At 35.9% G+C, this 13,318-nt stretch overlaps 1 protein-coding gene across 1 annotated transcript in view; it reads right to left on the reverse strand.

Annotated features, from left to right (window-relative positions):
* LOC150096482 (mitochondrial carrier homolog 2-like) overlaps positions 1 to 13,106 on the reverse strand; it is a 295,508-nt gene extending 282,402 nt beyond the window's left edge. Inside the window, exon 1 of the mRNA XM_090407808.1 lies at positions 12,985 to 13,106. Coding sequence (XP_090263934.1) covers positions 12,985 to 13,101 — 117 coding nt within the window. The 5' untranslated portion in view covers positions 13,102 to 13,106. The remainder of the gene's footprint in view (positions 1 to 12,984) is intronic.
* Positions 13,107 to 13,318: the final 212 nt, after the last annotated feature.

Consider the following 13,318-nt stretch of genomic DNA (forward strand, 5'->3'; position numbering starts at 1 on the left):
GATCAATAAAAACACATTTCTAAATGACAAACTCAACATAAGTCCATTAAGGAAATAAGTAATATATAACATACTTAATCTTAATACTTCATATGATAATGAAAAGGTCATAAAATTAGTATTTGAGTTCATACTAAGCAAAAGCTTAATGACAGAACTTTAAACATCATTAAGAATATAATGTATCATAAATGAAATCTTTATAAATATTTTCATGTGTATCAATCGTGTCAATTTGTTATAATGTAATATCATAAGTTATGTGAGAAAACACAATATAAAACTGACTACAAAGAAACATTTATATGTTAACTGAGAACATTTTCTTTCTGTGAATTATGTTACATAAGCTGAATTTATCAAATGATTGGATGTCTGCTAATTATCATAATGCAGTGGTATCAAATTCAAATGTCTTTGATCTACATTCTATAGTTGCAGGTGTCTGTGAACTATGCCCACAGTGTTTATGGCATTTAGTAAATGAAGTCAAAAGAACAGTGGAAACACCACTGTCTGGTTGGATGGCCAACTGAATACATCTCCATCCATACCTGTTGTGGGATTGGAATCAGAGAGTGGGTGTAGATGTTTGTGAATGTCTTTAGGTGGTAGATCAGTTTCATTGCATAGTGCAACCCTTAAACCCAATCTTAGTATTAATATCATGGATGGATTAAGAGTTTACACCCTTTTGTGGACAAGATTTGCATAAAAACAAAACATAAATAAAAAGTAAACAACATATTTTATGCAGATAATGCTGAAAACAAGAAAAACTTTGAGGAAACAAAACACCTTATGAAAAAACAAAAATGAACAGAAATGAAACAAACTGGAAATCTAATAAAACTGGATATCCTGAACTATATAAAACAATCAAAAAACACATTAAGGTAGAAATACAAAAATGCAAGGTGTAAAAGCATGCAACAAATGATTGAAAATAATTGTACTGTGAAAAGAGCCAAGCAGCAACTAATTAACAGCAAAAAACAAATGGTTGCAGTTAAATTACAAGGTGGGAGCATAACCAGAGATAGCTACAGTAAAAAATAAATATCTGCTACAGTAAAAAAAAAAAAAAAAAAAAAAATTACTCAATATAAAGAATACAGTAAAAACAGCATTCCTTTTTTCAAATATACAGGGGTTTATAGAATATCATACACTTGTGGACTTTCCTACATAGGTCAAACTTCAAGAAGGCTGGAAATTAGACAGAAAGAACACATTGGAGATGTAAATTACAACAGATCAGATACCTCAGGTTTGGCACATCATTTCTCAACTTTTAACCACGCAATAGATTGGGAAAACAGCTCAATACCATATATAGAGGATGATTACTGATGCCGAATTTTCAAAGAAGCAGCAGTGGGCCTACGAACAGGAAATAACCTGAACAGAAATCAAGGAGCAGTATTGAAAGATACATGGAAAAATCTGATTAATTCATTAAGTATAGCGGAACTACAGTACGCTAAAAACTATGTAACGCGCATTCACAATAATGACTGAAGCATCTCGTTACATGCATACATTGTCATGCGAGCTGTCAAATTTGGTTTCTTCACCGTTGTTAACGGTTACTGTATTCTTTCATTTTTTTACATTTATTATTTTTTTTTCACATTACTCAATATAATCAGGATGACAAAACAAATAAAAAAAAACTGTGAAAAAAACTGTATTGAGAAATTCTATCAGAAGAAGTTATGTGAAGTATCCAAAGCATGCAAAATGGAAAAGCTGAAGAAGAGCATGGAGTTATAGCTGAACTTCTAAAGGCAGGTGTGGAAACTTGGATGAACTTTTTATTCTTTATCTGAAGAAAAATGGTGTACCAAAATGGACCATTTAGGTTGAACAACAGATCACTGAATGGTGCAATGAATACCAAATTTCCATTATGCCTTGGTTTTATTATGAGAAAGCCTTCGATCTGGTAACAACTTGTGCCACAAATCAACAAGTGGAGGAATGTATGTAAGAACCACCAAATCAGTATATGCCAATGTAACAAAAGCAATTCATTTTAATGGAAACATCACTGTGGAAATACAGAGAGGCCTAAGACAAGGTGACACAACATACCCAAAAGATTATTCACAGCATGTTCAAGCTTCTTAATTGGGAAGAATAAGGTTAGAAGATAAAAGGCAGTCGTTTAAGCTTTACAGATAAGAGTCTTTAGCAAAGGTAACTTGAAGTAAAGGTAATTATGTAAAGACATATCAGTGAATTCTAAACTGCTAGCAAAACAGATAGCTTAGATATTAACCAAAAGAAGATTTAGGTTATGTTCATAGCCATGTACAACCAGAAATAAGAAAATTCAATGATAATGAAAATGAACTGTGCATCACTTACGACAATGGATATGAATGGATCAAGATATCATGAAGTAAATCACAAAGATAGACAGTGCTTGGATGGTATTTGGTAAACTGCACTCAATATTCAAAAGCCAAATATCACTATGCCTTAAAACAAAAGTTTTTAACCAATGCATTCTCTCTATATTGACATATGGCTCTGAAACATGATATTAAATATAAAGAAAACTCCAAAATTAAGAACAACACAATTTGGTATGGAAAGATATGTATGTTTAGCATTATAAGACTAGATAAGAAAATAAATATTTGGATAATAAACCAAGCTAAAGTTTCTGACATTAGAGAAAGAGCGAAACATCTGCAATTGCAATGGGCTAGGCACGATGTTTGAAAATTGTATGGATTGATAAAAGCATAATATTTTTTGCAGTGACATGGAAAGAAGCCACTGACAGTTTTGGATTCATCTGGAAAGGCCTTCATCTAGCAGTTTATCAATAATGGCTAATGATAATGATGAATAAAAAAAAAAAAAAAAAAAACACTGAAAGTCACAGTTTGAGATTCCTGAGTTAGAGGTAATAGATTTCGAAACAATGAAGTCAATGAAGAGTTTTTCAACAATTTTTTTCAGATATTTATGAATGTAAAGTAAACAATAATGATAAGAAGAGAGCTTCAAGATATTTTTGTAACTCAGTTGCAAAAATCTCATTCACTGCATTAAAGTGATTATGGTTATGGGTGGTTGGTGAGGAAATAGTGTAAGAGTAAGTTTGCTATATTTTATATTTGTTAGCTATGAACTGGGAATTATTCAGCACTATTTCTTGTCAAATGAAGAGTAGGAGTAAGTAAGTGTACAGGAATATGTTTGCCATGCAATTGGTTTGGATGTTAAACAATATGCTTGTGTCCTCTGAGAATGGTGCACCATTAAATAAATATTTATAGGTTTATAAATACAAACTATTTATAAACCTATATCGAAATTCAATTCTACAAATGCAACTTTTATATGCAAAGTATGCTTATTTGCTGGAAACTCGGGTATTTCATACACCAGAACAGGTAAACCATCCCTGTGAATATGTCCCAACCATATTATTATTATTATTATTATTAAACAAGACCTCATGGAGTCAAAGACTCATCTATGAGGTCCTTTTATCTCACACACATCTTATCATACTGGGTCTTAAACACATTCAAACTCCTTGCAGACACCACACTCTCAGGCAAGGCATTCCAATCATTCACAACTCTGCACGAAAAAACCTGCCTCTCACTCCCCTACTCACACCCTCTTTATACAGTTTCCAGGTATGACCTCTGGTTCTCCCCTGATCTCCCACTATTCTCTGTAGAACTTCTCCACCATTGATCCTATAACAACCCCTTACCAACTTGTAGGTCTCTATCATATCTCCCCTCTTCCTTCTCTCCACTAGACTCTGCAAATTACATCTTTTCAATCTTTCCTCATACTCGACATTCCAGAGGTCAGAAACTACCTTAGTCAGTCGCCTTTGGACCCTTTCCAACATCTCTTCATCCTTCTGAAAACCAGGTGACCAAATCTGGGCACAATAGTCCATGTGTGGCCAAATCAAAGCCTTATACAATGGAACAAGAATCTCCCTACTTCTACACGTCAGTGTCCTCCTCATCATTCCCAGAAGTCTTTGTGTTGTCTTCACAATTTTGGCAATGTGTCCCCTAAATTTTAGATCCTTATCCACTATCACTCCCAGATCTCTTATTTCCTATACTTCCAACAATATATTCTCACGAAGCATAAATTCTGCATCCCATCTTTGTTTTCCAAATTTTAAAACCTTACATTTTGCAACATTGAACTCACATCCCCATTTGCTTGCCCAATCACTCAATTTATTCAAGTCTTCTTGCAAGGCCACAACATCTTCACTACTCTTCATGGTTCGTCCCAACTTTGCATCATCTACAAACAACTGAATATCTCCATCCAAATCTTCGCCAATATCATTAATATACAAGTTAAATAGTAATGGCCCTAAAACAGATCCCTGAGGCACTCCACTAGTGACTTTCCTTTTCCTGGATATTGCACCCCCATACACAACTTGTTGATACCTATCAGATAGCCAGTCTCCAATCCAATGCACTAATCTAATATCCAACCCCATCTGCTCTAGTTTGACTGTCAACTTATCATGAGGTACTCTATCAAAAGCTTTTGCGAAATCCAAGTATATTACTGTGTATCCTTCTCCTCTGTCCAAGGAAGCAGCCACTTTATTGTAATAAGTAAGTAGATTACTAAAGCACGACCTCCCTTTAGCAAATCCATGCTGTCCATCAAAGATTATACCATTGTTGTCAACCCAACTCTGGATCCTAGTTCTCACAAGCTTCTCCAACAACTTAACCACAACACCTGACACACAGATAGGCCTATAGTTTGATGCTTGAGTTCGATCACCTCCTTTATGAAGTGGCACAATCTTGCCCTCCTTCCACTCTTTAGGGACTTGACCAAGTGCAAGACTCGTATTAAAAAAATATGTCAAGGCAGGTGTCAACTCTCTGGCACATTCCTTCAGAATACGCAGTGATATATTATCAAGTCCCACAGCCTTATTTACATCTAGTTTACTCAACTCCCCAAACACCTCTTGCTCACTTACAGTCAGTCTCTCCTCCCCATCATCAACTGCTCTTAATCTCTCCATGAAGTCACATTCACAAGATTGAAAGATCTTTATGAACTGCTCATTAATTATCTCCACCACACATTCTGCAACAGCTGTCTTTATACCATTTCCTCCAATCAACGTCATCCTTCCATAATCATTCTTTCTTTTGCTGGCTACATATCGAAAGAACTCCCTAGGATTCTTTTTAGCTTCATTAGCTAACTGCTGTTCATACCTCTCTTTAGCTACTCTCACCAACCAAGTCACCCTCCTTGCCTGGTCTTTGTAGACCTCATGAAATTGGTTACTTCCACTTCTCTTATGCTGCCTCCACAATGCCCTTTTTCTCTGTATTGCATGCTTAATCTCTTTATTCATCCATCTCACACCTACCTTATTTAATTAACCTTCTCACCCGTGGTATACATTTAGACATTGCATCCACTAAATATTTTTTGAAAATCCCCCAAGCTGCATTGATCTCTTTTCCAGCTAACTCCTCATTCCATGCTACACCTGCAAGCTGTCTCCTGAGCTCTTCATAATCACCCCCCTTGTAGTTCCACATATACCCTTTTTTCACAGGGGTCCTTGCACTGCTGGTAACCACCCAAGTAATCACCTCATGGTCACTTTCACCAATTGGTGGATGATTTGATACCTCATTGATAATTACATCCTCCGATGAGATGACCAAATTCAAGACCCTTAATCCTCTTGTGCCCTCTGTTACATACTGTCTGAGGTAGTTATCCCTCAAAAACTCAAGAAACTCATTTTCTTAACTTCCAGTTGCTATCTCTTCATTCCAGTCTATACTGCCATAATTAAAATCACCCATAATGATCACCCTTTTCTTATTTGCTTGGCTTATTTGACTATACATTTCACTATCACCACCATCCACATTACCAGGTCTATAACAACATCCCACCAAGTATTTGATTCTATTCACCTCTATCTCACACCATACTGCCTCAAAACTGGCCCCATTTCCCTCTTGCATCTCTACCTTGTATGGACATAACTCTTTCTCTATCATCAATAGCACTCCCCCTCCCTTTTTACCCCTTCTATCCTCACGAAACACATCATACCTTTCCATCTCTATTCCTGTCAGGATGTCATCCTCATCTAACCATGTCTCACTTATTCCGACAATCTCTGGGTGCACAAACGCAATTAGTGCAACCATTTCATCCGCCTTGTTTCTTATACTTCTAGCACTGGTATACAAACACAACAACTCATTTCTGGATCTACAGCTAGTTTCACTGATACCACTCACTCGATGTGATCTCTCCATGCTGGACTGGGGCCATTTCCCTTTCTGCTTCTTCATTTTAGAACCCTTTGCAATTCCATCTGTTTCCTTTTGATCCCTGATCATCCCATTACTTTCCTGCCTACACATGCTCTCACCTCCTCTTGGAGCATCCACCTTTCTCACGCTGTGTATCCCTGTCCACCCTGAGCCTCCCCGTTTCCATGCTCCTCTTGCACACCCATTCTCTCATTTTCTATACTCATACCACTCACTTCCCCATTCATTTCCACTCCTTCAATCTCTCCTGTCTTATTCTCCTGCTCTTCCCCATCACTCCCCTCTCGATCTGATTCATTCTCTCTATTCACTTCTCCACTTTCCAGCAGCAGTCTCTCCAAGCGACTCACACCATAACCACTCAAATGCAGTCCATCGCTCCCACACAGCTCACTTCGTTCCTCAAACTCATTCCACACATTAACAAACTGTACTCCCATCTCCTCACACATTTCAGCCAGAATATCATTCATAATCCTTGCTCTCCGCCTCATTTCACCACAATCATACCTAGACAACACACTGACCACCCTTCCTGTCACACTATTCTTCTTTATCTTTCCAAGCAGTCTCCTGACATTCATTTTGACATGCTCTTTGTTCTCTCTCAAATCATTTGTACCAATTAATACAATTAACTCTTTTGCTCGTTCCCGCCTCATATTCAATGCCTCAATCACTCTACTCATTTTACCGCCTGGAAAACATACCTTGTGCATTTTATCCTCTAGCACACCTTTAATAATGGAGTCGCCATACAACGCCTAATGATAATGGAGTCGCCATATGCTGGACCCAAGCCCAGATAAAATTTGGGTGTGAGGGAGGGAACAATGTCCACACGTTTAAGGAACAATGGTGAACTACCCTGTAAAAAATCTCACCAAGAACGCTTTATGGGCAATGTCTACAAAGTCACCTGGAGTCTGAAATGACTGAAAGGGGAAAACCACCACCACCACCACCATGCTTATTGGACACATTAACCACTGATGCTTAATAAACCACCAAAATTCAACTACAGTTTTTCTCCCTCCCCATGCTATATTGAAATATTTTCCCTATCATTTATTATTATTATTCAAAGAATTCCTAATAAGAATTCTTTGAATTCCTATTAGGAAGTTCGATTTGATTTCCACTTGTTCTATCACATGAAAAATCTCCCTAGTGTTAATCGGGTAAATACCTCTCAAAAGCCTAATTGTCCCAGTTACATCACTCTCTCTTCTATCCATTGAACTCTGCAGATTATGTGCCCATATTCTATCTTCATATAATTTTTGTTATCAACTTTTTGCAACCTCTTGAAAGTTTCTTCATCCACTTCAAATCCTAGTGACCAAATCTGAGCTCAGTAATTTAGATGCAGTCTGATCTGTCTAATACAGTGGAACCACTACTCTTTGATCTCTACTAGTCAACATCCTTCTTGTATTGCAGCAATTCTCTTTACCACTTTTGCAATACTCAAATTTCTATTTGCGATCACTCCAAGATCCCTTGCCTCCTCTTGCTCCATAGCTCCACCAACAGAATATTCAGTTTCCCATTTCATTGAAAAACTGGGAAACTGCAAAATTCAAATGTTGCACTTAAATTACACTAAAAATTCAAACCTTACACTTAGCTAAAAACTGATATTCCATTCATTTTCTCATCATCCACTCTTATTGATCCATTGCTGGATGAAGGCCTTTCTAAGATGAATTCAAGATTGTTTATGACTTTTCTTTTCCATGTTATTTCTGCAAATCTGCTGAATTCATAATTCGTTGCGATTAGGATGAGATGGTTAGCTTTGTGATCATTTTTCTTCCAAACGAATCAAGTTCAGCATAGTCAGTCCTAGACATATGCAACTTATGATGGTCGTTCAATTACAGTAAACCATTTATCTGATTAAATTGGGAATGCAATTTGCCAGTGTGATAACTGAAGAGTTGAATAATTGAAGTACAATTATATGGTGCTATACAATATGTCGGCTGACATGCAAGATGGTTGTTTTGAACACTGAATAAATCATAGATTACTGTAATATGTTCACGAAAAGCCACCCGTTGACCAGCATGTTATTGCTGTCTTCAAGGTATATTATTTAAGAAATACTTTTGCTCAGGATATTCCTGCTACTGATGGTGAGAAAAAGCTCAGAGACTTTTGGAAGGAATATAATATCATGCAGATGCAGTATGGAATGAGGTGACAGCATAACATATGGTATTTGAAAGAAGCTACCAAAAACATATGTTCTTACTCATAGGATTCAACAAAGACAAAGCCTTACAAAAGACCGGCAACAAGAGAGTGGTGCTAGTTAACCCCCACAACCAGCCACGACATCTATAGACGTTCAGCTAAATCTGGATACGAAGCTCTAACACCCATTGAATAACATGGATAAGAAGTGCAATTTGGTGTCACTATTTCATCCACATCGGCCAGTAGGGAGGTTAAAAAGCAGAGAATGACAATGAAGAGGTCAACTTCAATTGTCAATCTCCAACAACATTTGGTTGAACCTATGTGCAAGAACTCCGAGATAAAAATCTTATACAACTAGAAGCACAGAAAGATGCAGAAGAATAAGAGAGAAAAAAGGAGAACAAGATGAGGAAGCTGATACATCCCCCCCACCCCAAGAAAAAAGTTTACCATGAAAAAAGTAGCACAGGTATTTGTCTCTGTTAATGAAGCAGTTGAGTTGTTTGTGGAAATGTTTTCCAAAATGGAGAGATTAGCAGTAGAAGAATGACAGAAGCTGCAAATGCTTGTTAGAGAAATTTGTACAAAAATTACTGAGGCCAAGGATTTGGGGTATGCTAGTGGACTACGAGTTCAAGTTCAGAGGCCATATTGCAAAAGCCACGAAAATTAAAATAGTTCATGGGATTACCTGGTTATTGAAGAACACACTAACAAGTAGAGATAAGGAGGTCATTATCCCTCTCTATAAGACTAGGATCCCAACCCCATCTGAACTACTGTGCATAGCCTCACCAGGGTTCCATGGAGATGTAGAAGAGTTTGAAAGGATTGAGAGGCTGTGACCACAATGATGGTAGGTTTACAGGATGCTCCTTATTGAGGGGGGAGAGAGAGAGAGAGAGAGAATGAATATTTATGGGTTACAGAAATTGGCAGATAGGTGGTAAAGGAGTGATATGATAGAGCTATACAAGCCACTTAAAGGGTGTTATGGAATTGATACAGATGACAGTTTTCAATATGTGACCAGTGTGGAGAGAACTAGGGGTTATCCATGAAAATTATGAAATAGCTTAGTTAGCAAGGGCAACAGGACTAGATTTTTTGCTTGGTCAATAAGTAGAATGGGTTGCCAGAGTCAGTTGTGAGTGCTGCATTGGTGAATGAGTTCAAAGCAGAATATGACATGTATTGTGCAAATGATAGCATTTGGTTTTCGGAATGTTAGTTGACCTCCTGTCGTGAGTTTACAGACTATAGAGGCATCCATAATAATAATAGTATTAACCTAAGCCTATCTGTAAGAATACTAGTCACTGTTTCCTTCATGTTAAATGTGGCACAGCAACTGGAAAATACCTATGATATTTTCAGAATGGGCATATAGTTGAATAAAACAACCATCTGCTCACTTGTTTATTTGGAGAGTGCCTTTGTAATTACTGCAGCCAATTCAGTTTGTTTACACTTCTGTAGGAGGTGATACATGTTCTCCAATGTCCATTGTTCCATTAAAGCTATGTTCTTTCACAGTAATTAAATAATTATTGTGAAATGAACTAATTATGGGAACAGGCTGTATAACTACCCATAACACTTTTGGGGAAAACAAAACAAAAAAAAACTGATTTCATGCTCTCTAGTTTCATTTTTTTAACAACTGTGGAAATATGTAATGTGTTTATTCATATTCTGATGGAAATATACAGAAGCTGATTTCATGCTGTCTACATCCTGTTTTTTTTTTTGTTTTGTTTTTTTGCTAAGGGATATTAATTTCATACTTCCTATATTAACTTTTACATTTTATACATATATTTATATATGCATTTTTTTGTATGAAAGTACACTTCAGATATGACTACTGTTTTCGTTGTGTTGGCTACTTTTCTCATGAGTAAGCCAACAATGTTATATCGTTTTCCATATTGCTATGTCATAATTAACTGACAAATAATACAATAAAAGTAATTTATTAGCATTTTATTATTATGATGCAGTCTTCTCAAAGAGTTAGGATTCATCAAAAGAGCCTCCTCTAAATCACAAATGCCTAAATACTTATCACTTTTCTTTGAAAATATTCGTTGGTGGACTTTTTAGTTAAACTATGGAGGCTACTACTGTTTTTAACAGTAGTAACTTTAATTAGGATCAGAGTCGTAATTTGTTAATAACAAACCTCAGCCCTTTTAAACTGATTAGGTTATCATTATAAAGTGATAACCTAATCAGTTTTTTTTTTCCGATTTTTTTTCTCACCAGAAGTCAGGCCAATATAGTAACAGCTGACTAAATTCTTAGTGATAATTTGGCATACCATTCGAACTGTAATAACTTGTTTCTCCATATATATTATATATATATATGTATGTGTGTATGTGCGTGTGTGTACTCTAGATGATGACCTTGATATGAAGGTTGAAATGTTGGAAATGAAAGGTATTTCTCTTAACACAGTAGTAGGTTCCGTAATTTTCCCAAAATGAATCTGTTACATGTGGTGTAAGCTGTGAAAGTTATTTTAATATATCTAATGCACATGTTCCATTAAAACTATTAACCAAAATGAATAATGTTTGCTGTGCAACATTAAAAGAAAGGACCTACTGGTAAACCATTCTGCATACTCACACATACCACTCTTGAAGAATCTGGACCTCACAACCCTCCTAACAACCCACAACCTTTAATCAGTTATAAATTAAAGATGCCAAAAAAATTATATTCTTGGTTTAATCCTTTATCCAAGTACAAGCAAACAAACTTTACACCTGAAGTAATATAGTAATATAACCAAGTGGAAAAATTTTCAACACCCTTAATCAGCTTACCAAGATGATTTTAAATTCTTCCCCAACCTTCTAAGAGCTGTAAAATTTCACTTGTATCTAAACTGTAAGATCCTCTTATTAATTTATGTGTTTCCATCATATCTTCTTTTCTGCATCAATCACTCAAACTTTGAAGACCCCATTTCCTCTATCTGTCCTCATATGCATAATTCCACAAACCAGATTTCATCTTGGTTATTTGCTGCTAAATCTTTTTAATTGTAGGTATTATTTCTGGGAAATTCCTATGTTACTCCTCTTAAAAACTATTATTTTTACTGTTTTTGTTTAGGAGTGTCCCTTAGTTTAAAAACATTGGCTTTTTACTCAAGAATTCTTAGGGCATTATAAGTGTATTTTAAAGGTAAATATGCAGACTAATAGAGGAAGAAATTTTGCACATACCTTGTTTGGATGTTAGGTTGTCTGTTCTCCATACTTCTGCTGTTAGGCTGTTAAAGGAGGGGGGGGTAGGAAATGTGGTGGAGGGGTTAAGGCAAGGTGGGAAAATTAATTAGAAAACCCAGGTTTTTTTTAAAAATAATATATATATATATATTATTATATTTAAGGGTGCTGCTTTGAGGAAGGGTTTTATGGGAAACAGGGTCGGGGGAGAGCGTTAATGGGGTGCGAGCCATTTCCATCATGCTATCATCATCGGAACATTTAATCTTTTTAATTGTTTCTTTATCTCATCCAAACCAAGGTGACCACATCTAAGCAAATAGATGCCATCTTATCAAAGCCTTGTAAAGTAGGAGAATAAATTCTTTATTCCTACAAATTAACGTTATCTTCAACATTTGCAGTTATCTCATGATAACTCCATCACAGCAATGTCACCCTAAACATTAATTTTCTTCTACCATCAACTCCATCCTCCAGGCTGCTAGCTTCATTAACCACATGTAACAAATTACCATCAACATAATATTTTGCATGCGATATCATCAATCCAGAATCCTAGACTACACAACATTAACCTCACACTCATTATCATTTGTCCATTTGCAAGGATTCTCTATGAAATATGTCCTTATTCATCCAAACTTTGTATTATCAGCAATTATATTACTATCCAGATCAATTCCTGTGTCATCAATATACTACTTAAATAACAACGTCCCATATAAGGATCTAGTAGCACCTCATGGTCACCCGCCTCCTTTTGACCTTTCACCTTTGTTCTAGTTATGAGAAATAATCTTATTAAATATCCCTCACCATTGTTACTAATACTAATTTATATAAACAGCTGTGTATATTCAATACTTATCTGAATCTTTCTTTCGCCTATAATGGTATTGTATATAGCGCATTCTCATCGTGCTCGGGGCAAGCACGTCGCTGCTTTTTAAATTATGTTTTACCTACTTGTAACAATTAGTTTTAGTTAGTACTGAATATGATCATGAAATGTAGTTGAAAATTATACATGAAATAATACTACATAAGTGGTATGTTGACTGAAATCATTTCAAATAAATGTAACTAGTGTCACTATTCTTCATTCCACTTCATTTGGAAAGGGACAGAAAAGGACTGACATCAGTACCAATATGATAAAGAAAGATTTTTTGGCATATGCTTACCTGTATTAGTACTTTTACATATTCGAGCGGATAACTAACAGCAGTTACTGCAACTCGACCGAAAATTGCCATCCATTCTGTCTGCTTGATACTTTGAGATTGGCGATTAGAAGCCATGACAGTTTACACTACCTGATGAGTACATGTGCTGCTACCTAGTCAATGAACATAGACATTGAAGTTACGTTTTTGATTTAACTTATCTAGGACTGGTTTGGCAGGTTATCACTTTTGATTAATTGTAGCCTATATAATAATAATAATAATAATAATATTAATAATAATAATAATAATAATAATAATAATAAGGACGGCGTACTTGTTTTTGTCGAGA

Source organism: Typopeltis vanoorti, chromosome 18 (assembly GCF_054136105.1).
Source record: "Typopeltis vanoorti isolate ZY-2024b chromosome 18, IOZ_Tvanoo_1.0, whole genome shotgun sequence".
Lineage (NCBI taxonomy): Eukaryota > Metazoa > Arthropoda > Arachnida > Uropygi > Thelyphonidae > Typopeltis > Typopeltis vanoorti.